Here is a 24682-nt window from a genome sequence, read left to right as displayed (position 1 = left end):
AGCGCTCAATCAGATACGAAGAACAGGAACAAAGCAAAACACAAAGCGCTCGTGTGGAACATCAGAGGAGGAAATGGTGGAAGGGTACCTTGTTTTAACTTCGAATTTATTTGTGAGCGCCTATAGTTGGCGTTAAGTTATTAACTTTATTCGAGCAAGTACTTTATAAAAATCAAAATAGATCCGGCAAATCGTGGCACAAATTGCCACAATTTCATTTCAATTTTCGAAGCGGCAGTCTGTATTTTCTTTAATTTTCTTGTCGAACCCAGCAACCATTTATTGGAAATTTTCCATTTCAAATTCATATGTGGTGAATTAACTGGCAATATGTAGATACATAATTCAATTTTGTTCATAGACTGATTGCTCCTCTTACATAAACTCCCTGGATTCTATTCTGATTTGTTCTCGTAATTCGAAACTTTGCTAAATGAAAGTCGGTAGCTTCTTCTGGGGGCTAATCCATGTAAGATTTGGTATTCCACAGGAAGCCGCTGCTGCCCACTGTTGTCAAATAATATACTGGGCCCTACTTGGGTAAAAATTGATACGCCGCTAGGCATATTTTGAGAAAGAAAAACGCCGCATTGAACCTGTACTATCTCTAGTAGCAATAAGGTTGTCACTAACATAGTAACTGCAGCACGCCTTTGTTCGGTTGGTTGGTTGGCTGCTGTGCAATAAATAAATATTCATAAGTGCTACTATATAAACTTTTTTCGCAATGCAAGTAGGTTCGAGTATAGTTATTCTATTAATGATAAAATTTTTGAATTTTTAGATCGTTTTCAGAACACTCAATAGTATCTGATGGGTAAGTGCAAATAAAATTCATTTTATTTTTCATTATTTTTCAGTTACTAAACTCTATAAGCTTAACTAAAAGTGCAAATGTACAAAGGACAACTTTGAATCTTAGATAAAAACATAATGGTTAGGACACATCAAAAATGTGACACCCGGTATGCTCCGGCAAACCTTTTCCTGCATTTAACGTTTGACGTTGTCCGTCCCGAATTTTCAAATAATTAGCACTTCTAGTAAGAGTGATTATGCTACCAACATTTGAACCCCAATCGCACGAGTATTATCCTTTAAAAATGGAATAAGAGCAAAGATTTCGGGATTTGACAAATTTTAGGGCCCTTTCTGTCCAAATACATTTGAAAGATAGAGGTGTCAAGCATATAAAAATATCCGAGGCGCAAAAAGTGTACCAAGTATATGAATTCATTCAGCAAATTGGACACGGATCGTTTGGAGTCGTAGTTTTAGCGATAGAAAAGAATAACAACAAACACTGGGCGATAAAGATAGTCAATAAAACCATTGTAAGATATGCAATTAATCGCATCAAGTGTTGCTAAAGTAAGTTGCAGGCGGGCGCGAGCAAATTAACTGAAATCGGCAGAGAAATTAAAATATTAAAGTTGGTAAACCATCCCAACATAATTTACTTGGACAAAGTTTACGAGTCACCGAAAAAAATTTACATGGTGCTCGAACTGTGCAAGAAAGGGCTCAACGACGTTTACCTCCAAAAGAGGCCATTTTCCGAAAAAGTGAGCAAGAATATTTTTATTCAACTCGTTAACGCCATCTGGTACTTGCATAAAAACGGTGAGTGAAATAAACAAAAGCCTTTTGCGATGATGGCAATGACATATCATCGTGTTTTTAGACATTGTACATAGAGATGTAAAAATGGACAACATACTCATAGCAAATAACCCAGACGAAAGAAACGACGAATATTACATAAAATTGACTGACTTCGGATTAAGCGTTGTAAAAACTGGAGTCGGCATAGAAAGTTTTATGACGGATTATTGCGGAACTGTTACTTACATGCGTGTGTATACATATATGCAGGGTGATTCGCGTTACGTGTCCTATTAAAGTGTGCAGAATAAACAAAGTGAAAAAAGTCGGTATATGGTATGAAATGCCTGAAATGCGTTTCCAAATGTACCAAAAAGTAATGGCAACATTGGAATTGAAATGAAACATCCTATATTACATTTTATCACATATTCGGATGCATTTGTAGTACCTTTTAAACATCTACCTATACCAATCACCGAGATTTTTGACAAGAATTAGTTCATAATCGCTATCCTAAGAGCATTTATATATATATATATATATATATATATATATATATATATATATATATATATATATATATATATATATATATATATATATATATATATATATATATTCACGTATTGATTCACGGATGGAAAAATGTGATGACACTATATTCCGGGATATCAACCGTTCGCTTGTTGAACTCCGATTGGAATCCTGCAGACGTTTCGCCAAAATCTCACTTGGCATCTTCAATGCTCGCGCTCCGAAAACACTTCGAACACTGTGTTATATACCAGAATTCGTGAATATAAGGCATGTTAATTCATCAAACTAATTATCAAAGCTGAAAGAAATAAATGGTATTTCTGATTCACAGATGTTTTTCTCAAACTCAAAAATGTTTTTCTTCAAATAGAAAATAACAAAACGCCCAAATTTATCCCTTTGTGTGAAATGTTCTTGAACGAATTAGGTTTCCTCCTCTGCTTATATACTCCAGTCATATATTTTCCATCAAATCGACAGTTTTATTTTATTTCATTGTTTTCATTAAATTAAGACAAAGACAATGAAAAATGTGAATGATGTTTCATTTCGGAAGATATAAAAATATATTTTTTTAATCATGTTATCATGTTATATTATGATTACTGAAATGTTTATATGACACAGTAATGGTTTTTCTAATTTAAGGCTCCCCCATTATCTCCTATAGCACGTAAATAATTATCACATAGTCTGTTTTTTTAACACGCTGTATCTACCTACTTAATCGTTCTCAGCTATTGCCCCTCTACATAAGGTTTCTCGGCACCTATATTCGATTAATTTTTTCCGTAATATTCGCTTTTATTAATCACATACAAAAAAACGTTGAGTTATCGCTATCTAATTGAGCCTCGAGTACAAAATAAAAGTGTTACCTATTAACTTTAATTTAACTTTAAATTGTTATTAATAAGAAATTTTGGCATTTTTTCTTTCATTTATTGACATCAGCCGATGAAGAACGAATATAAAATGAAATTAAGGATACACCAGTAATCTAGTCTTCGACAAAGGAACAAGTAAAAGTTAAAAAAAACTTTTTTCAAGATCTGAGTGAGGCATATTACGAAATTCACGAATATAATTCATTAACGGCCAAACCCTTTCGTAGTAACCCAAACAAATTTTAAATTTATCAGGGTATTCAATCAATTATTAAAATTAAAAACAAAAATTTATCAGTAGATAACGAATATGTCGGAAAAGTTAAAACGTTAGAAATAGGGAAACCTTAACATAAGTGGGGGGGAGGACAATTATAGCCGATCTCGATAAACTATTTAGATACAGGTACTCCAAATACAATCAGAGAAAAATTAGTTTAAAATACCTCGCGTTGGCCGGTGAATTCTTAATTATACATTTGATTATTTTAAGGTCCATTTCTCATATTTCAAAGGGTGGAAGGAGAGTTATAGGAGATAAAAAACATGTAAATTTTTCAAAGAAACTCCCATACGCTGTGGAACTTCTAGGTATACTCCTGCTTTTGCCCTGCACGGGATTTGGCTATCTTGCCGAAATTACACCAAATCTGCTAGTTTTAGTTTTCCGAATAATATCCACTGTCGTAACCCGAATCTCTTAACCTAACCATGAATGAATCTGACCTCGCTTCCCCCAAACAATGATCATGTTACACCATATTGCGCTAACTAATCAACTAACTTTAATGTCTGAAAAATAAAGTACCTACTAACTGCCCGAATAGTGCTTTCGGGTGAAGATTCGTATTAAAACCGAGGCGTTTATTTTAAAAATGTCCAAAATCTACGAAATTACGCATTCGGTCCCATCCCTGAATAAATTTTCTTTTCTTTGAAAATATCACGAGTTTGTTTTAACCATCATTTCTTAAAAACTTGTAAAACGAGTTAAATACGTCTTTTTGTTCCTTTTCTGAAAAATTTAAATTTATTTTTTTTAAATAAACGCCTTAATTATTTTTCAAAAATGGAAATATAAAATGTAAATATAGGGCAAACCATTTGTAGCCATTGTTTTTGCTATGTAGTAGTAGAGTACCTTTCGGGTTTACTCTATTACAAACTACATTAAGGAGGTCCCTAATACATAGGCATATCTAATTTGTTGCGTTTGTATTTAAGTTGTCTCATTAATAAAAAATTCTTCATTTACTTTTGCAGCCCCAGAAATCATCGAAATGAAAACTTACAGCGAACTGTGCGACGTGTGGGCAATTGGAGTAATATTGTACATGATGTTGTTTGGGAAACTCCCGTTTGGTGGATTTAACGAGGACGAAATAAAGAGAAAAATATGTACGGAGGAGCCACACTATGACAAGACGGGTGTAAATTCGGAGGCAATAGATCTTTTGCGAACTATTTTGGTAAGATATATTCATCTACTCTCACGAATTGGTTTTATATCTACGGTGAATGTTAGAAAGTGCTGGACAGAATCAGTGGTGTTTTTACTGCACGACATCCCCATTTGCCTCCAATCGACAAGGCAAAATTCAAGATTATTGAAAAATAAAAAAAATATATTTTGAAACTAGCAAATAAGTTTCCACTTCAACCGAAACAGTAATAAAATAGCAGTAGTGCAGGTGTTGATTACCTATTGTTTCAGGAAAAGGATCCGGTTCAAAGGGTGACAGCCGCCCAAATAAAAGAACACCCATGGGTCGATAAAAGGGCCAAAATTATAGGAAAGGATCAAAATATTGTCCAATTGATGAAACGTTTTCGCAGCGAACTAGATCGTGGATCCAATGGGTCTGGGAAAAGCGTTAGAGGACTGGTAATATAAATTATATCTACGATTGACAATACCGGCACCTTAGTTAATTTTTCCAGAGTATTATCATAGATGATTTTGACCAATTATTAGATCCCAACTTAAATCGTTGCGAGTTGCAGACAATAAGGTAATAAATCGATTTGAAGTTAAGCATACAAGACAAGTCATATCCGTGGGAACTCTGTTTCCGAGAAACGAGGTGTCAAAGTTCTCACATTTTTTGTTTCTTACACTTCAAAAAGTTAATATTTAAGGGGCATTTTTTAATACCTGCCGATTGAAACACTTTTGGGGTGGTACTTAATTTAATCGTCCCGAATTTTTTTTTCGACTAGTCGCTGTTGTCTGTTAGTATAGTTAGTGATTTAGATTTGGAATTATTTTGAGACCAACGCGAAAAATTATAACAAAAAAAAACATTTTCAAAACTTTCAAAAATTGTAGCGGGAAATGAAAAAGAAAACACGCAAAATCTTAAAACTATTGTACCTCAGAAACGAAGCTCTCACGGAAATACGTTTATATATTTTAATACGATAAAGATAAAAATAAGATAAGTCGTGCTGCAAAAAACGGTCTCACCCCGTATACCACGAAATCAGCATTTTATTGTTTTCAGCCGTAGACGATATTCGACCAAGAATAATCCGAAAAGGTAGAGAGCAATTTTTGACTTATTTTGCTTAATAAAATTTTTTATAAAATTCCTGTTTTATTTTACCAAAGATAAACAGTTTCCTAAATAACTTCCGATATATTAAGACTATTAGAAAGTCATTTCGAATTCATCTGTCAAACAAGCTGTCCATAATTTAGGTAGCGTGGGTGGAGATGATTCTGCCCTTTTGTCAATCGAACACTCTAATTTTCAAACTACTATTATTAATAATAGTATTATTGTCAAAGCTAATATTGTTCACACATAATTTTTTTAGTACAAAAAAAATTTAGGCTCCACCCATACAACCTCTATCTACTTCTTAGCATAAATATTAAAAATTTAGTTTTTTTTCCAAACTCATTTTTGTTGCTATCTTGTAACATCAAGATTTCATTTTTGCACTGGAAACATCTCACTAAATTGAAACAACTGAACTAACCAAAACTGATGGAATATTAAATTATCAATTCAATAACAATTTAATTTCAATGCAAAAAATAACATGACATTCTTGAACGTGCAGATTTAATTTAAAAAAAAATAAAAACTTGAAAACACCTTGGCTTGGACTCAGTTTTTTGTCTGGTTGATGTACTTTAAAATATCCAAGCTAAAATTTGAATCCCTCTACAAGCATGTGTCACGTGATTCTATCAGATACAAATAATGACAACAGTCTTACATCTGATTGGTCCTTTGGAATTGTGACAGACATGCTATTTTAGTTCCTCCAAACTATCCTTAAGGTAAAAGCGCAAGGTCACACCAACCTACCCAAAGTTACATCAATGAAACAGCCAATTATGAAACAATTTGTATCCATTGTTTATCATTCAAAAAATCATACACCATAGAGTTACAAATTACCGAACGTTAATTAGACAAATTTTTTAGTGAAACATTTTTCTTATTAAAAATATATTGAATCGACGCGCAATTGTCCAATTAATAGTTGTCGAAAAAAATCATGGGTTGGAATGAGGTTGAATCCAAATGACAACACAATTATACGAAAAACTCTGCTAGCTATCAACACTTTGCACCAAATTCCTGTCGACATGAACACAGCGGATAACGGCGCGACGACAGACTTCAAAAATAGACAGGCATTAAGCGAAAGAAAAAATTACTAAAAAGATATCGGACTAATAAAACGCGACCATCGAATGTGTAATTCGCTCATCTGTAGAGTTTTCTGTATAATTCGACAAACATTTGGCAGTGACTTTAAAAATATAATGCATTACAAACACCGCCATTTAAAAAAAAGAAACACAAACATCCAAAATGTAACCAGTTACATGACTTATACTTATAAGAACTCACAAGTATCTAAAAAAAATCATTGACTTTAGACTAATTCCTAAAACTTTAGCCTACTAATGTTTTAAACTTTATTGCCCTTCATCGATACTCCTGTCACACTGATCTCATTACACAATAGCAACAAACCCAATTTTCTCCGTTATAAAAAATAAAATGTGAAATGTTGGAAAATGAAAGAAAAATCAAAAAAACTGATTTTGTACAAAAACAAAGAGACTGTCTGACGAAAGAAAACAAAACTTAAACTAAATTTATATCTATCATTTACATAAAATGGACATTTTTACAAATCGAAGGGAGGATAGTTAAGTAATAAGTTAGAAGAGTCAGGTACCGCGGCTAGCGTTCACACATCGCACGGTCACTGTAAACCAGCAGCAGATTTGGAGCTAATTTGTGGCAAGATGTACAGTTGAATGGTAGACAAAAAAGTGTGTTCATAATCCGGCTGAAGAAAATTCATTCTGACGTGATGGGGGTGTGACATACCATAATGCAATGATGAAACCGACTCTTGAGGCACACAATTTACTTCAAACGGAAAAAATTAATATGAAAAACTAAGAGTTGCTTGGCCACAAAGTAACTCTTGAATTTGCACTGAGATTGTCCGTCACATATCATTTTCACAGGGCAGACGGCGTCCCTGCTCTATTATGCATCGTCCTCCTCTTCATCTACCCCTTCTTCACCTTCTACATCTTCCTCGTCATCTTCTACAAAAGTAAAACTCAAATTAATGTGATTTCTTCAAAAGTTTTAACATTTTCTTTAATTCATTCTACACAAATAAATACAAAGTTCTTTGTTTTTAGTGACGCACCTTCACCTTCAATTTCCTCGTCTTCGCCTTCAGGAATTTCTTCCTCCCCCGTGTCCTCCTCCTCAAGGACTTCTTCCTCCTCTTCATCTAATTCCTCGCCTTCCGAATTAGCACCATTTTCCTCTTTTTTCGCTTTTTTGGCATCGTCCGTTTTGTCCTAAAAGTTAATTTATTTGCGTCTGCGTTCAACTAACCAATATTGTTTCGAGTGGCGGCATGTGATGTATGCGCACGAAACATGCTTATTCAAAAAGTTATGATCAATAGCCTAATTTTTCCACTCACGAAATTTTACCCAATAAAATACTTAAGAAGAGAACTAAAAACCACCATTTAATTAGTTAAAACAATCAAAATGCCAGCCATTTTATTAAATGGCGCTATAATTCATATCTACAACACCACGCCGTCAGAAAACCGCGCGAAGATTTCATAATAATTAATTAATCTGATGTCAACAACCGAACCAATATGATCGCATTTGAAGTAAAAATAAGAAACATGTGCACCCCTCATTCTAGAAATTGCTACATTATTTCACATAGGATGTACAACAAATCGTTAACAAATAATTACAAATGGCGCGGGCGCAACGGCAACCGCACCATTTTCATTGAATTTTGAGAAACATTTTTGTATTAAATCGTGCATCATTAACGACATAAAAACAAATGTATTCACTGACCGATGAAACTTTTAATTTATCCTCAGCACAGGGTACGTTAGCCTATAGCGTATATTGATTTCGCCATTTTGAATCCTCCATTCAACACGCCATGGACGACGTAGCCTCAATACCAGGTATCGCGTCATAATGGCGGGAGGCTTGGGTATCTTGTTTACAATTCTTTCAGCCGGAATTATTAAAAATATGGCAAACAAATAACCAAAAACGAAATATAGCGAAACCTTGTTATAAAAACACTAATATAACAACCTGAATTACTCAAAAAATAACCAAAGATGCTTATTTTTATTATCGGCGTTCCAACTCACATGGCAACTAACAAAATCGCTTTACATAAAAATAGCCGGAAACATTCACAACTCAAAAAAGATTTTCATCGGTCACTTTTTGCTCCACTGGAATTGATAATTGGAAAACTAATGTATTAAATGAAAGTCGACGTAACAAAATATACACGAAAACCAATTTTTCAAATTAACAGAGATAACTTACCTCAGCTGCTCTTTTCGTTCCCTTTAATTCACATTTCGCATCGGCACCCTTGTCATTTTCCAGTTTTTCAACTGCAACTTCTTTGTTTTCCTTTGTACTCATTTTGTTTGGTGTATTTGAAGTTTTTTTTACTTATTTCTCCCAAACGATCAACACCAACGTCGAAAACACTACTGACCGGCTCAAAGCTTGCTTGGTTCAAATTTAATATGGCGCCGCTCAATCCGATCGTTTCCGCCTTTAGCCGAATGGCCCGTTTTCGCTGTTCGTAAAAGCTTATTTCCCAAAGTTTCAGCAGCGAAATAGTCAAGTTATTTTAGTATTTTTAAGATAGGCACCGTTTCCATAAATCGTTGTTCCTAGGAAAAAAGAATGGTTAAATTGTCAAAAATGAGGGGTTCGAGAGTGGATTTTAAAGTTTGTGATACCGCTTCGAGATTAAAATTTTGTTTCACGTATGCTTCCGCTAGAGGCGCTATTTTAAAAATTTTCCCTCTTGTATTCTTTTTCAACCAAGCAAAAGGTTTATGTTATTCATTCATAAAATTAAAGTTTTTATTTCCTCCCAGATATTTGCAAAATTATCAATAAAGGAATTCCCACTTCACTGGGTTTGTTTAAAATTGTATTCCGGAAAACTGAAATCCATCCCTAATTTTAAATCTTTAATTTTAAATCGATTCCAACATTGTGAAGTAAAAAATGCAACTTTATGCAAAATGAGACAAGGAGATAATAAGCTAGACGAATTATTTTAAAACTGGAACTGAAAATCAAAATTGCCGCCATTTACTGACAAGCAGCGCACTCACATCCGCATCTCTCTTTGTTCTCTTTCTAGCTATAACTATCCTTTTCTAGTTGAAAATTTTTTAAAGATGGTGAGTGCTGAAATTAGAAATTTATCAAAATCTGTTATCATCCAAAATTTGTGCACAAATTATTAAATAAAATTTTCTGCTCTTTAACAATATTAACATTTACTTTAACAGCAGACTAATATTTAGTATAAATTATGCAATTGATTGTAATTTAAGGGTTATGTTTATGTCAACAGATTTTAATATAAGAAAAAGTTTAGGTTTTCGTCTCAAATTTTTCCTGTTTTGTAGGTGAACGTCCCAAAGCAACGTCGCACTTTTTGCAAAAAATGCAAAGTACATAAACCACACAAAGTGACTCAATACAAGAAATCCAAAGAACGTCATGCCTCACAAGGACGAAGGAGGTACGATCGGAAGCAACAAGGATTTGGAGGTCAAACAAAACCTATTTTCCGCAAAAAAGTAAGTAACATTTGAAATATGTTTTAATATAAATTCAAAATGAATGTCCATAGGCTAAAACTACAAAGAAGATTGTATTGAGGATGGAATGTACAGACTGCAAATATCGCAAACAAATTCCTCTTAAGCGATGCAAGCATTTTGAGCTTGGAGGCGATAAGAAGCGTAAAGGACAAATGATACAGTTTTAATTTTTTTGGCGGTATATTGTTTAATTTATAAGTAATAAAAATCGCTGTATGTTTATAAGAATTTTATTTAGGTCCTTAAGCAAAACATACAAACTTTTCCCACTTTAAGGTATGCTTGGTATAACATCCTCAGGGTGGCTGGAACAATAAGAACTGGGATAAGAGGTTTGCAATACATAATTTTTGAATTTTTTTGTTTTATTGAAAATGCTTAAAAAAAGTACATAAATAAGAACTTAGTACACCTATTGCTTAATATGTCAGTTGCCAAAGACTACCAAAAAAAAGGCTAGGAATAGGCAGCTTTACATTTTGATAAAACAGTTTATCCAAACATCAATATAATTATAATGCCACTTACCTTCTTCGACCCATTACACAAGAATTGTACAATTATTGTATTGGAAAAATTAATCATGTTAAAAGTGCAAGAAATGTTTGACATTTATTTAGTATTATATGAAAAAAATATTAAAAATACTATCAATACAACATACAAAAACTATTTCTACTAAATTTGATATAACTTACTTTAAAATATCGGGATCAACTCCCTCACTTTTCATTTGTAATTTGACTGCTTCTTCAGGTATCCTAACTTGCAACATTTTGAAGAATTTTTTGTATCTAGGATCATCTCGGGCTTTAAGACCAATCTCTGATTTCCCTTTTATATCATCACCATCATTTGATCCTTTCAGAAGTTGTAAGTTTGCCATTGTAGGCTCAATATCCAGATTGGAGTTAATTTCAAGTACTGCTGAATCCGTAATATTATTAGTCTTTTGGACAGTATTTAAACTTTTTAAACCAGTTATGGAGGAAAGCTGTAATGCGTCGCGGTTGGAGAATTTTCTTTTGATCATACAAAAACTTACTTGTGATTCCAAAATAAGTAGAGAGGCTTCTAATTTTTGAACCTTGTATTCAAATTCCATGAACCGTGATTCACAAGACTGAGCGAAATGATTTAAATACGATATCCAATTCATAATAAAATGGTTAACGAACGCAATTGTACGCTTTTGTTGTATAGGTAAAATCTAATACGAATATATAATCTTTGTACAAGAAATAATCTATTATTTTTCATCAGTCCTTACCTGCTTGTAGTCCACATCGGGATTCACAGTTGGAAGTTCATCCACTGGCATCTTCATATCCTAAAGAAAAATTTAACAATAATTTAATTTCATTAAAAAAAAATATGCTACAAAACAAAAACGAATAAAATTATTGTGTTCCATGGATAAAATCATTATCCGAAGACCTCTATGTTTTTTCAGAGGTCTGTGATTATATCCCAGTTTTAATTCTTCGTCTCGTATGCAATACACAGTAGCCACACTTTCTATTTTATCTTAAGTAATAAGAAAATTATTAAAGAAAGACCTGTAAAAACTACAATTTAATTCCGCACATCTTTTCTTTTGAAAATACAGTACCACAAAGTTTACAAATGCCGTTTACCACAAGTGTGTAAACGTTATTTGACTTAAAAAATTCACGAAACTTTGTCTATGACCATTAGCTTTTGGGTACATTTTTGCAAAACGACACGAATACGATATACGAGTGACGTCAGAAAAGGGTAACGGATTGGCCAGTTACGGATTTCAATAATATATTTTTTGTTTTGTATTAAAATGATTAGGTCACAAATGTTGTATTTTTTCTCAAATAATTATATATTTAAATATTGGAAACAAAATTTTATCTCCACTTTAATTCTGCAAATAATATAAAAATACAAATATTCAAAAACATAAAAAAAATACTGAGCTCAGCCCACATAAAATCAAGTTTTTTTTAATTTACAAATACTGCACACAAAAGTTTCATCATTTTCTGATTGTTGAGGTTTTCAATGATGATAAGTTCTTATACAAAAGCATTTTATACCTGATTTTAAGGATGAGATAGTCATCACACATCCATAGCATAGCCCAATGTAAATTCTGTTTGTTGCGGCCAAACTTATTGGCACTATCCTGACATCAGAAATAAAAAGCACCTTGGATTTAGGTATCTCATTTTGTTCTTCGAAAACAGTTTCCCTGTAGTTGATGTTAGCACTTTTCTGTTTAATGATTAGCATGACGATTTCAGTTGAAAACAATCTTCAAAAAAATTGTCTTTTCAAGTCTGATCTAGCATCACATAAATTAATAATACCTATGCGTAGCTTCTGGTATAATTTAAATGATCTTCATACTGTTGCTTTTGGGTTGAAGTTCTTCCTGTACCCTGATCATCATAAGATTTACTACTTGGAAATAAGTTTAGTACTACTACGAATATTTTCCTCACTTATGGACTATTATTTGTAAAATATATTTTAGGCACTTCAGTTTATTTCAATGATCTATTGTGGCAGATGTACTGTAAGCCCCCGTTTTAAAACTGTGCTATTAATTTCATTAACTTTTGCTATTATTTTTTTTCCTTGACTTTATTTTTTGCTTAGTTAGCTTTAAATATTTTTATTTTATGTTCTTCTGTAATTAGTTTTTGATCTTTGCTTCTATTATTTTCTGTTTCCTTTCTTCTCTCAATATTTCTTTCTATAATTTTTTTTATATCTTACGTTTTCCTGCACTTTGCTGATCTGAAGAAGCTAACACAAACGGCAGTCCTACAGTTTGTTTTTTACCTTTGCGGTCTGTAGTCTTTAGCCAAAAAAATAACTTGTCAATGTCATGAAGTGAAGGGAAAATTAAGTGAACTATTATTATTTATAACAATCTGAAGTAGTTCTATGAGAGCATGAGGACAGCTCAGTATTGGCCGTTACAAGATTGTCGATTTTGAACATATGGTTAACTGTTCTGGAGAAGTTTGAATCTTGGATATAGAAGGAATAATATCCACTATCATTTCCCGAAATATAAGAACTGGCCATTATAATCTCCTCTGAAGTCTGAATTTTACATCAGGATTCCTTTTTAAAAGACCAGCCTCTTCGAAGCATATTGTCTGTGAATGTATTCTCGCAGGGGGTAGTGTCTATCTCTTGACCAGCTCCTGTACATCTTCTATCCGGAGGGGAAAGCCTTTGTTCAAACATGCACAAATCTGGTCCTGAGGCGAGTCTTCCCCTCAAACGACAAAATACGATTTGGGTTACGAGTTAATTAATTAATGGACTTGTGGATAAACCAAACACATAGGTTCAGTAGTTAATCACCCCAAAATTTAGTTATTGGCCACTGGACAACTATTAGTTAGACGTTTGAAAATACCTAAATAATGCTCTAAAATGGTTAACTTGTTCCCAAAATTGTTAAAAAATATGAAATTCCATAAATATTTTATATTACGCTTAGTTGGCATGGTATCCAATAATTAAATAGGGGACAAATTATTGCACAAGACCATGGACACCAAAAAAACCAGCCAAGAACTTTAAACACAGTTAAATAATTGTGAAATAATACATTAAATTTCCATAAAACATAAATTAGATAGGATACAAAGAGAAATTAAATCTTGGTCACTCACCATAATGACACATATTCTTAAGGAATTCTTAGTATTTCTGAATAAATTGATGGAACTTATGACGAACAAAACTACACCTCCTACAACAATTCTATGACGCTAATATCATCACTGGTAACATCACAGTCGCAAGTTACTGTAACGCTGTATAATTGGGTATTGTAACGAAGGTAGTAGAAAAGTTTTTGGGGTACTGGTATATGTATAATTTTTTCAAGCATCTTTAGTGACAAATCAACCTCAGCGATGCCAAAGAATATAAAACCACAATTATCTGTAAATCCTAGACCAAAATGTGATTATAATAGTATTTTTCTGTTATGACGATATATACTATTAGAAATATATTATTTATGAGTTTAACGAATTTTAGTTATTATAGTTACTACATTACAGACCACCAAATCTTAGTTTCCCATATTCTTCCTTGTAGTTTTTATTTTCCGCATTCCGCATTATATTTAATTAAAGTAATCAAAAAATAATAAGGGTAATTTTTCATTTAAGATTATAAAGAATATATTACACCATTTTAAAACGAAATTTATTTCACCAAAATTGTATTGGAGCATTCTAGACATTCAATGGTAAATTCTAATTCATTGAAATAATCCCTCTGGATTACGAAATTCGCTCCACATCTACAAGGGTAGTAAATCGAATTTTCACTATCTTCAAACTTCAGATTATTTTTATTTAACTGCGCATATACTAACGAATTTTCTTTGAAATTATTTTCTAAAAGCTGGCAATTATAATTTTTTCTCAAATTTTTGTCTTTGAGGGTTTTGTATGCCTTATCTATCATTACAAATTTTTCAGATGATTTCGCTCCTTTGTCAGGGTGAAATTGTTTGACTAAATATTGATATCTTTCCTTCAACTCAGATTCGGTCGCGTTCGGGCTACATCCCAGCACTGCGTAAAAATCATCCGCGCACTGTGCAATTTCCGCCATTGCCAAGTACTGGTTCTACAAAGGGACTGTTAATATATCTTTATCTTATTCCGGGTAAGTTAATTACTAGACGCTCACAAATAGGACGCTTATCCCTATTAACAAACTATATTCAACAAAAATAATTGGTATTAGTGGAGAGGTTAAAAGACCACAGATTACCAAATGAAATTTAGTTCCCACGTTGCCAAATTGCCATTTTGATGATTTTACGGATTTTGGAGCAATCGGATGTTTTCGGAGGTATTTCCCACGCTTTGAATTTTGATGTTTGTCAATTCTGACGGTCATGTCAGTGAATGTATTCGTGTTGTACTTTTTAACTCACTCGTTTATTAAACAATCGCTCCGCTCGTGTCAACTAAACTCGTGAGTCAAATGCCGTTTACCGCACTTGTTGCATAATATACTATTACCGAACGTGTTGCATACTATACTTTTTCTACGACCGCTATTTTTTAGGAATATTTTCACAAAACAACACATATACATCCACTGATATGACCGTTTGAATTGACAAACGTCAAAATTCAAAGCGTGGGAAATATCTACGAAAACATTTGATTGCTCCCAAATCCGTGCGGTAAAATACTGGAAATGTTCGAAGTGGCTTGGATTTGTGGCAAACGAAACTAACGTGCTAAGTTGACGCTTCCCGCACGCTAGATCGGTGTGTAATTAGATATTTTACAGGCGGGACTAGAAAAATACATTTTTTACCTTATTATATTGGCTTAAATTTGGGGAATAATATATTTTTTGAATTAAGAGGTTTTTGTTTTTTTTCTTTTAACGAAAATTTTATGTTTAAGGAACCGCCCCTTGTAAGCATAAAAAATATGAAAGAAATTTTATTAATCGCAATGGGTTTCATTTGTTTCTGCTCTGCGGATATTCCCTTGGTGATAAACACTTGGAACTTTGAGGACGCTACCAGAAACGGTAAATATATATTTATAATAGAGCACTTTTCAATCCTGAGGCTAACACCCAAATTTAGCTTGGCTAACATTACAAGACGCACATAACGCTATTGATGCCTTAGAACAAGGTTGTCGAACTTGCCAAAATCTTCAATGTGATTTTACGGTGGGCTTTGGAGGAAGCCCGGATGAAAATGGAGAAACTACATTGGATGCTTTAATTTTTGACGGGTATCTTATGGTTTTAGTAAATAATAGAGAATCATATTTAGTCTTTTTTTTTCAGAAATGACATGAACATGGGCGGCGTAGGGAATCTTAGAAACATCAAAGACGCCATTGGCGTGGCACGAAAAGTCCTTGAGAACACAGAACATTCCTTCTTGGTTGGCGATCTGGCTAGCACATTTGCCACGTCGTTAGGATTCTATCCAGAGTCGTTGCAAACAAATTATTCGCTTGACTTATGGCAAAGTTGGAAGAATAATAATTGCCAACCAAATTTTTGGATGGTAGGAAAATGGTGGTAGAGCGTACTTCATAAATTATTTTCTAACTTTTAAGCATGTTTTGCCTGATCCTTCATATAATTGCGGACCATACACACCAACTGATTCCTATTCCCAATCTTTTTTAAAAAATGAATTATCCGCAAGAAAATCAAACTTTCGTTCAAATAATCACGATACAATAGGAATGATTGTTATTTCTGAAGACGGCCATGTTGTGGCGGGAACATCCACCAACGGTGCCAATCACAAAATTCCGGGGTAAGCTAAAAATTTCCAATTGATTAAAAATAACACTCAAAATTAACCACGCGGAGTACATAGGCGCGTGGGTGATTCACCATTACCTGGGGCTGGAGCCTATGCTGACAGCGAAGTTGGCGCCGCAACCGCAACAGGAGATGGTGATCTAATGATGAGGTTTTTGCCGAGGTAGGGACATTTCAATGTAAATAACTTTATTGTCACAATTTTTCATAGTTTTTTAGCAGTAGAACAAATGCGATTGGGTAGGTCTCCTTCAAAGGCTGCGAAGATATCGATTTCCCGGATAGCTGCAAGATTTCCAAACTTTTTTGGTGGGATTATTGCCGTTGATAAAAAGGGAAATATTGGTGCAGCGTGCAATGGCATGGACAAGTTTCCGTTTTCATATATAAACAAAAATACGACTGCACCAGCTATCAGATATATAAATTGTACAAACAACCCTAAATTTTCAAATTAAATAATATCGAATAATTTCGGTAGTGTTGGCAGACGCTTGATGAGATTTAACGATATTCCATTAGGTATTATCTAAAAACATAGCTATTAGATAATATAGTGGCCCTAGTAGGGTAAAATTTGAACATTTACTACATCTGGGCATATTTGGAAAAAAATATTGCCATAATGTGCATATTAAATGGCTCATCTCAATATTTTTTCAACTTCGCTTCAAAAATTCCTGTATTTGGGACTTCTTGCATCTCTTATTTTGGTGTTGTTTTACTTTATCCCTTATGCGCACTTGTTAATCGATAAAGTTCATCCCTACCCACAACGGAATAAGGCCCCCGATTTATCAAAAATATTGCGCAAAATGTTTCTTAGACGGTTGTGATCTTAAAACGTCATCTAAAACATTTTCCTTTGCAAAAAACAAGTTTTTCTATTAGATAACGAAAGAAATCCAGGCTTAATCCAACCTTTTAGCGTAACGTCAACACAAAGAACATGCAAAGTACTTAATTAATTAATTAATAATATTGAACTAAGGCCAGAAAAAGTTATCATCGTTAATAATCAATAAAGTGACATAAAGCTCGGTAAACAGAATGCAATTTCTACATGTATTTTTTCATGTAAATATTGCAATTTGTCTACTACCAAATTGCACGAAATTTGCCAGATAAAATTAATAGATATATTGTGAATTTACGAACACACGGATATGTTAAACTAAAATAACTTTATTAATGATGAATACACCGATTTTAAATTAACACTCTCTCTCATGTTAGGTTAGGTTCTTTCTTCTTTACTTCTAATGGCTAAATGACAATTAATCAAAAGATAGACTCTATTTTTCCCGATTTTGTGCATGTAAATTGTTGGTCTGGTTGGTTTAACCTCTATGAAAAAGTTTCGCTTCCCAAACACATTAATATAAAAAGTGCTAATCGACAACTCTAAGCACTGCAAAATATAACCAAAAAAATTAAAGCCTAGTATAAAACAGGTCAATAAATAATTTGTTTAAAAAAGTGTACACTATGTAACCCTAACGTAAGAGAATTGCACATAAATTAGTGTTAGAGAATACATAAATTAATATAATTAGTAAGTAGTGATGACATACAGTCCGTTAACCCCTCTCACTTTTGAACTTTTTATTTCTAAAAATGACATTTCCGCAAGTCATAAAGGCATAGTTTAGATTTTTTTTTGGGATAGTGGGCACTGTGTTATCTCTGCAATAATTGGGAGGGCACCATCCTGTTGAAATGTTAAGCCAAATTGAAATTTTAATAGGTCTTCAGCAATAACACGGAGTAACCTCATCCTGAAGCATTTGAAGATATGTATGTGGGACCGTTCAAATTTCTATCTAAAAACATGAAACCTATAATTGGTTATACGGTCACCCAAAATGCCAGATAGGGGTTTTCGTCACTCCAATATCTGTAATTTTGCGTATTTACTACTCCCTTCAAGAAAAATTTGCTTTCATCGCTAAAACAAATATGCATTAGATAAGTGGAATTTGTTTCAATAATTTGTGCCATAATCTGGCAAAATTTTAACCGCCTCTCATGATCATGATCTCTACCTAATACTTTAAATTTTGACATTACTTTCTGAAGATATTTTCGGTACAATGGCCATTCCGGAAAGCGATCATTGAAGATACCAATGGTAGCATGAGATTTCCGGTTAGCGTCGACAAATGTCAGAAAACCACAGCAATTAAAAGTTATTGTTGTGATGGCATTTAAGTCACGAGTTTATTTTGCACGAGCGATTATACCCACAAGTTATTACATGCGTGGTAAAAACATCTTTGCCTAAAGCAACATTTAAAAACAAAATTCCACCAAAATAATCAAGCCCAAGTACAGGCAGAAATACATGTAGAAATTGCATCGTGTCTACCGAGTTTTAGGGTGGAACTTCATAAGAGGTATAGTTATATGGATATATGTAATTATATGCGTAAAAATAATACATATATTCCATTTTGACACTATAAGCGCGCACTAAATACATTTCTTTCTGTTTCGGATATTAGTTAAATAGAATAATAAAACACTGAGTGCACAAGGACTCAACTAATGGATTCGCTACAAGTTTATTTCAAGAACGGGAAAGGGATATTATTTCAGGCGGGAACGTGTTCTGTTGCAATGACGTCACCTGATCATGAATCATGTTTAGTTTAGCCTTTTGCTGCTACTTTTAATGCATTAAATTTCCCTTGAAAGGCTAATTTTTGTTGCAAAACTATATAATTAATACCAAATCTTTGAATTGAGTGCAGTCACGTCACACATCCGGTCAATAGTCCTTTGCGTTGTCGGGTACCATTTTTCTCTGGTGATGATTCGGCTAGCAGGGCGTTCGACCTGCCAAGTCGACTTATCGAAGGTTGTGGGTTGGCAACCAATCAGGAGCCTTTTGTGTTGTAGAATTTTTATCGGTTAAAAATTGTTTCCTCGCCGGATGCCGTAAAATGGGTGCATATGCAATTAGCTGATTAACCCTAATAAAAAAAAAAGATAACTTGCTCACTCATCCTTGCTGACTAGTCACAAACCACCGTTGCAGTCTCTAGTGATTCTTCTTTTTTTAATCTGAAAAATATTATACAAGGCTCCTGAAACCCAGGCTGCGTTCCGTAACAAAAATATTATTTTGAATTATGCATTGTTTTTTACTAAATATCCAAAGGAAAATGTTTGCGATATTTATATAAAGCATAATAAACATAAAGCATTCATAAACAAAGGACAAATTTTTTCTTAAACTGCTGTCAATCGAGCTTCTGTAGACTGGATGCCCTCTAAATTTGAAATAAGCATTGTATTGGTTGTATAACCGTTCCAATTCCTATTTTTTGTGTACTGTATTCACAGGAACATATTATTTAAATATTAAAAGGGAATGAAGTAATTTTAAATAGCTTTGTTTTTTATTTGTTTGGGAAATAGGAAGGGATTCTGATCACTCCATATTTAAAAGTTACATCATTGAGTAGGACAAGATATTGTTTAACAGCTGTCAAATATCGATAATGGAGCAAATTTGTTTATTATTTGTGTTACCAATGCACGTTTTTAACTTAAACCAAATGGATTAGTGCAAAAAATATGGCAAGTTGGAAAATATATTACATTATATGTTCTTAATATTAAACATTTCTGTTCCTTCTTTAACCAATTTCTTATTAACTAAAATACCAAAGTCGTGTAATGTTATATCTACTTACTTCGACTTTGGCAAGTATTCTCTTATAACTTGTTATAGGGTGCGAATATATCCCAACTGGAACGAGATATTGGCTCTGAACAGTTTCCTTGTAACGAACACTATTTTGGATTAGTAAATGTAAGTCACTGGTTATAATATTTAGTGATCTATGTAACTCTGTGTATGCATAACATTGTGTTTTAGTTTGGAAATACTTGCTACAGTAACTCTGTCTTACAAGCCCTATATTTTTGTAAGCCGTTTAGGGATAAAGTATTAGAATATAAAGCAAAAAATAAAAGGACTAAAGAAACTTTGCTTACATGTTTAGCAGATCTCTTTCACAGTATTGCTACTCAAAAGAAGAAAGTAGGATCAATTGCCCCAAAAAAATTTATAGCAAGGCTAAGAAAAGAAAAAGGTTAATTTTTTTTTCCTTTGAAACATAGGTCTATAGTATGTGGTCCTAATAAATATGTATCTTTTCAGAGGAGTTTGATAACTATATGCAGCAGGATGCTCATGAGTTTTTGAATTTTTTAATAAATCATATTAGCGAAATAATATTAGGTAAGATTTTTCACAATTTTTTATTTCAATTTGTCATTGGAATTATTTTTATTATAGCGGAAAGACAACAAAATTCAACAACTAACAATGTTAAATCAAAAGGAACTGGTGAAAATGGAACTACTACTCATGCTTCACAGGAACCCACGTGGGTCCATGAGATATTCCAGGTGAAGTATTTAAATAATACATTCTTGTCCATATCTTGAACTCTCTTGATATTAAGGAAATGTTGAATTATTATTTTTAGGGTATCCTTACGAGCGAGACGAAGTGCCTAAACTGCGAAAATGTGAGCAGTAAAGATGAAGACTTTTTCGATTTGCAAGTAGACATCGAACAAAACACTTCAATCACACATTGTTTGCGATGTTTCAGCAATACTGAAACCCTCTGCAGTGACAACAAATTCAAATGTGACAATTGTTGTAGCTATCAGGAAGCTCAGAAACGCATGAGAGTGAAAAAATTGCCAGCAATCCTTGCTTTGCATTTAAAGCGTTTTAAATATGTTGAGCAGTATAACAGGCACATTAAAGTGTCTCACAGAGTGGTGTTTCCTCTAGAACTTAGGCTTTTTAATACAGTAAGCCATTTGTATATATAAATTTATATTTAAGATTTATTCCAGCAAGTGGTTCATAATAAAAGATGTTTTTTGTTCCAGTCTGACGATGCAGTCAATCCCGATAAGCTATATGACCTTGTTGCCGTTGTGATACATTGTGGAAGTGGTCCCAATCGAGGCCATTACATCAGTATAGTAAAAAGTCATGGATTTTGGTTATTATTTGATGACGATCAAGTAGATGTAAGTTGGTCTTATGGATCCTAGAGTGTTGTCATTCTTTTATTTATCATAGAAAATAGATGCTTCAACAATAGAAGACTTCTATGGCCTGACATCCGATACCCAGAAATCATCAGAAACGGGCTATATCCTTTTTTATCAGAGCCGAGAGAGTTTATGAGTAGTGGTGCTGCGTCTGCCTTAAGTTACAAGGAATCATAACGGTGTGGTCACCAATTCACTAGAGAATGAGAGAGAAAACGATATAAGCCATTTTTCCTGTAAATATGTTTTTCGGGCCAAAGATAATCAAACGTACTTTTGCGGATTTCTTATTCGATTTGTAAGTTTTATTTTTATTGTTGAATAACTATGTTTTTTTGCCTTTATTTGCCATCTGAGTGACAATGCCTCATTTGTGTTGTTGAAGGCAGCTCATTTCAAAGAGTAAACTTGGCTGAGATGAAAATCTACTTGCAGCTTGTGAGAAAGGGAACATAAGGACTAAGTTTTGGTTTTGATTGTTGCATCATCAGACTTTCAGACAAATGAATATTAAGCTTTGATTAATTCCAGTAGCGTTTTAAATATTCTAAACTACTTACCTACCAGCATATTTTTATCTTAATGGAAATTGCTTTTTGCCCAAATTGAGTAAAAAATATGAATAATTCAAAGTTTTCAAAATATCTCCTATAAACATGACCACTGTTTTTCTTAAAATATTGCATTTTAGTTTTATACCAAAAAGTTTATGACAAATAGTTGAAATTGCATTGTATAATAACATCAAATCAGTGATACTATATTTTATCATTTCCTGGAAGATCATTGATAAAACATTTAATAAGGTTTAATTTTTCTTCCTACAGGGAAGGTCAACTAGTGTGATTTGATTATTCAAGGGGCATAGATGTCTGGACCGCTCAATTTTTAAATAACCATAATTGTTATATTTTCACACCCTTAAAATCTTTGAGAATGTAATTTTTTCACTCAATTCCTGAAATTTGATTATTTCTAATTTATAGTTTCACATAAAAAATACAACTTTTGCAAGAAACTCTGAAAACAAAGAATTCCAATTGATCGAATTGTTGAAAACCATGTGAATGTTTATTAAGGAAGGCTATTATTTAGGCTCTTATTTAGAAGCAATAGCAAATAACGGTACAAATAAAAATGTTTTTTGCATGTTTTAATGGTGAAGTAATGTAAGCGTCATAATTAATTATCTATCTTTGATTGCCTTTCTTAACAAGAATACCCAATTTTTTCAGGTATCGGAGATTTGCTTGGGTAAATATTTTTTTAGAGAATACCAAATTATTTCAAAGTCCTCTTGCTACATATGCAATAAATTCCTTTTTTGCAGTCAATAAATATTATTTTCATTGCGATAACTTTTCGGCCACAACTATTTCAAAATATCAAAAAAAATGTGAGGTTCCTTATAAATTTAGAGATAAATATAGGTACAATAAGTTTCTTTAGTATACTTATACCTATAGTCGGTATAACCATGTAGTTACATGAGCTCATCATAATATTCTATGATGGTTTATTATGTTTCGGTGCCGAAGTGAATTTCAGATCGATACTATTAAAATGTACCAGAAGCACCACTCTTTGAAATGGCATTTGGAAGAAACCCTCAGTGATACTAGATGATGTTTTTCTGTTTTAACCAACACAGCGAAAGATTTTAGACATAATTTTTTTAAATTAAACTAAATGCAAACGAAGATATTCCTGTAGATACAATTTGTTCTGTAACAGGATAATATTTATTTAAATTAAGTAAAACCAGCGCGCGGAACTAGTCCGAATATGATGTCATTTGATTGTTATGTTATTTGAACATCATAGATGCACACAAATACCTTTAACATTTTTGTATTATCTCTTTTGCAAAACTTGGGAAAATTCAATAAACAAATTGTCCGGTAACATTTCAATTAAATTGTCATCAAATTATTTTATGAGTTCACGTTTTAGTGCAATTATGTAGTTTCTAGGGAAATTTGTCAAGATTGTATCTTCTACATTGTCGCATTTCCGTCACAGAATGTCTGATTTTCCTAAGAACTCCAAATGGTGGAGTGGAAGTGATCTTATTTATATTTTTTTTTTACGTTTTGATGTCAGTAGCCCATTCAAATTAAACTTTAGGCGTATTAACATTAATATAGACTTTTTTGGTGCTTTTGAATTGGTTGTCTGAAACTAATTTAAATAATCAGTATTAATTATTTAGTGTGCAGAAGCTTCTTTGACGCATAAGTGGACTCCAGGTTAGGATAAAATATGCATTTATCATTGCTGGAAAATAAATGTTTTTTGTTTCTCTTTAGGAAACTTGAATTAATGCAGATATAAATACATCTTCGTTTAAAATATTTTAAGTATTATTTGACATTTTTTTTATCAGTCTGAATTAATGATGATTTCTTGGTAACCAGCGCATTATCATTTTTAATTTGAATGGTGCTATAGAAGTGAATTTTACTAATTTACAATTTCTATGTTAAATCAAGAATTAAGATATTTATTTTGATGTTTCCTTTATTCTAGGTGTTACAAGGTGTGTAAAAATTATCGCTCATATTTTAAACTTTTTATGATTAATTTCTTTGTAAATATTCAAACTATATATTTTGACATTTTTGTATATTTTGAGTCTTTTCATTTTAATGATGTTTTATACACCTTGTAGTTTTATTGTTATTTTGTTGACTAGTTATTATTGAGCAATAAATTAATGAAAATCACTTTGTAAAAATGTATAAAGTAAGAATAACTTACTAATAATAATGTTAAGCTGAGAGATTTAATAATGCAAGTCAAAGCAAAGTATGTATTGTAAAGGAGTAAAGTTCACACGCCTTCTTGTAACTTTTTTCAAAATGTAAATTATTTTTTAAAATATTGTCGAATTTTAGAACATTACTAATGAAAGGACTGCTAAGCAGATTTTATTTTTATTATGTAAATATTATGAATAGATAGAATAAATTATGTTTATTTAGTTCATAGTGAATTTAATTTACCAACATGAAGGTCGGCATTTCCTGCAAATAGTAGGAAAAAAACTAC

The 24682-nt window shown here is 32.7% G+C and overlaps 6 protein-coding genes across 11 annotated transcripts; 4 read left to right on the top strand and 2 right to left on the bottom strand.

Annotated features, from left to right (window-relative positions):
• The first annotated feature begins 962 nt into the window (after positions 1-962).
• LOC132705574 (serine/threonine-protein kinase 33-like) lies at positions 963-6243 on the top strand. 3 transcript variants are annotated; one of them, XR_009619458.1, is made up of 8 exons: positions 963-1087; positions 1145-1334; positions 1383-1623; positions 1685-1855; positions 4296-4501; positions 4747-4917; positions 4961-5044; positions 5537-5571. XR_009619458.1 is itself a non-coding variant. In XM_060676228.1 (8 exons), the coding sequence occupies exons 1-8, from the start codon at positions 1056-1058 to the stop codon at positions 5574-5576; spliced, it is 1122 nt and encodes a 373-aa protein (XP_060532211.1). In that variant the 5' UTR covers positions 963-1055; the 3' UTR covers positions 5577-6243. The 3 variants fall into 3 exon arrangements, 2 of the variants coding, with proteins under 2 accessions (XP_060532211.1, XP_060532212.1); XM_060676228.1 differs by having other exon boundaries at positions 4974-5044; positions 5537-6243; XM_060676229.1 differs by having other exon boundaries at positions 4961-6243.
• A 136-nt stretch (positions 6244-6379) lies between these two features.
• On the bottom strand, positions 6380-9125 carry LOC132705580 (uncharacterized). Its single transcript, XM_060676239.1, has 3 exons — positions 8908-9125; positions 7728-7884; positions 6380-7620 (listed from the first exon to the last, which is right to left on the bottom strand). The coding sequence occupies exons 1-3, from the start codon at positions 9007-9009 to the stop codon at positions 7559-7561; spliced, it is 321 nt and encodes a 106-aa protein (XP_060532222.1). The 5' UTR covers positions 9010-9125; the 3' UTR covers positions 6380-7558.
• Positions 8907-15134, bottom strand: LOC132705577 (WASH complex subunit 3). Of its 3 annotated transcripts, XM_060676235.1 has the most exons (7): positions 12972-14322; positions 12560-12631; positions 12287-12504; positions 11488-11547; positions 11263-11427; positions 10916-11211; positions 10434-10522 (listed from the first exon to the last, which is right to left on the bottom strand). In XM_060676235.1, exons 4-7 carry the CDS (start codon positions 11542-11544, stop codon positions 10489-10491), a joined length of 552 nt encoding a protein of 183 aa, XP_060532218.1. In that variant the 5' UTR covers positions 11545-11547; positions 12287-12504; positions 12560-12631; positions 12972-14322; the 3' UTR covers positions 10434-10488. The 3 variants fall into 3 exon arrangements, with proteins under 3 accessions (XP_060532217.1, XP_060532218.1, XP_060532216.1); XM_060676234.1 differs by lacking the exons at positions 10434-10522; positions 12287-12504; positions 12560-12631; positions 12972-14322 and adding exons at positions 8907-9266; positions 15006-15134; XM_060676233.1 differs by lacking the exons at positions 12287-12504; positions 12560-12631; positions 12972-14322 and adding an exon at positions 15006-15134.
• On the top strand, positions 9721-10445 carry LOC132705581 (large ribosomal subunit protein eL42). The gene is made up of 3 exons (XM_060676240.1): positions 9721-9788; positions 10020-10193; positions 10247-10445. The coding sequence occupies exons 1-3, from the start codon at positions 9786-9788 to the stop codon at positions 10382-10384; spliced, it is 315 nt and encodes a 104-aa protein (XP_060532223.1). The 5' UTR covers positions 9721-9785; the 3' UTR covers positions 10385-10445.
• Positions 14774-17149, top strand: LOC132705576 (N(4)-(Beta-N-acetylglucosaminyl)-L-asparaginase-like). 2 transcript variants are annotated; one of them, XM_060676232.1, is made up of 7 exons: positions 14774-14897; positions 15656-15785; positions 15844-15997; positions 16053-16278; positions 16331-16536; positions 16600-16707; positions 16756-17149. In XM_060676232.1, exons 2-7 carry the CDS (start codon positions 15683-15685, stop codon positions 17000-17002), a joined length of 1044 nt encoding a protein of 347 aa, XP_060532215.1. In that variant the 5' UTR covers positions 14774-14897; positions 15656-15682; the 3' UTR covers positions 17003-17149. The 2 variants fall into 2 exon arrangements, with proteins under 2 accessions (XP_060532215.1, XP_060532214.1); XM_060676231.1 differs by lacking the exon at positions 14774-14897 and adding an exon at positions 15346-15513.
• Positions 17150-19992: 2843 nt separating this feature from the next.
• Positions 19993-24561, top strand: LOC132705575 (ubiquitin carboxyl-terminal hydrolase 46). Its single transcript, XM_060676230.1, has 8 exons — positions 19993-20129; positions 20284-20364; positions 20431-20647; positions 20716-20796; positions 20854-20966; positions 21047-21382; positions 21464-21607; positions 21660-24561. The coding sequence occupies exons 1-8, from the start codon at positions 20127-20129 to the stop codon at positions 21765-21767; spliced, it is 1083 nt and encodes a 360-aa protein (XP_060532213.1). The 5' UTR covers positions 19993-20126; the 3' UTR covers positions 21768-24561.
• The last annotated feature ends 121 nt before the right edge of the window (positions 24562-24682 follow it).

Source organism: Cylas formicarius, unplaced genomic scaffold (genome assembly GCF_029955315.1).
Source record: "Cylas formicarius isolate icCylForm1 unplaced genomic scaffold, icCylForm1.1 PGA_scaffold_7__23_contigs__length_41026272, whole genome shotgun sequence".
NCBI lineage: Eukaryota > Metazoa > Arthropoda > Insecta > Coleoptera > Brentidae > Cylas > Cylas formicarius.
Note: the sequence above shows the minus strand (reverse complement) of the source record. Positions and strands in the feature narration are given on the sequence as shown.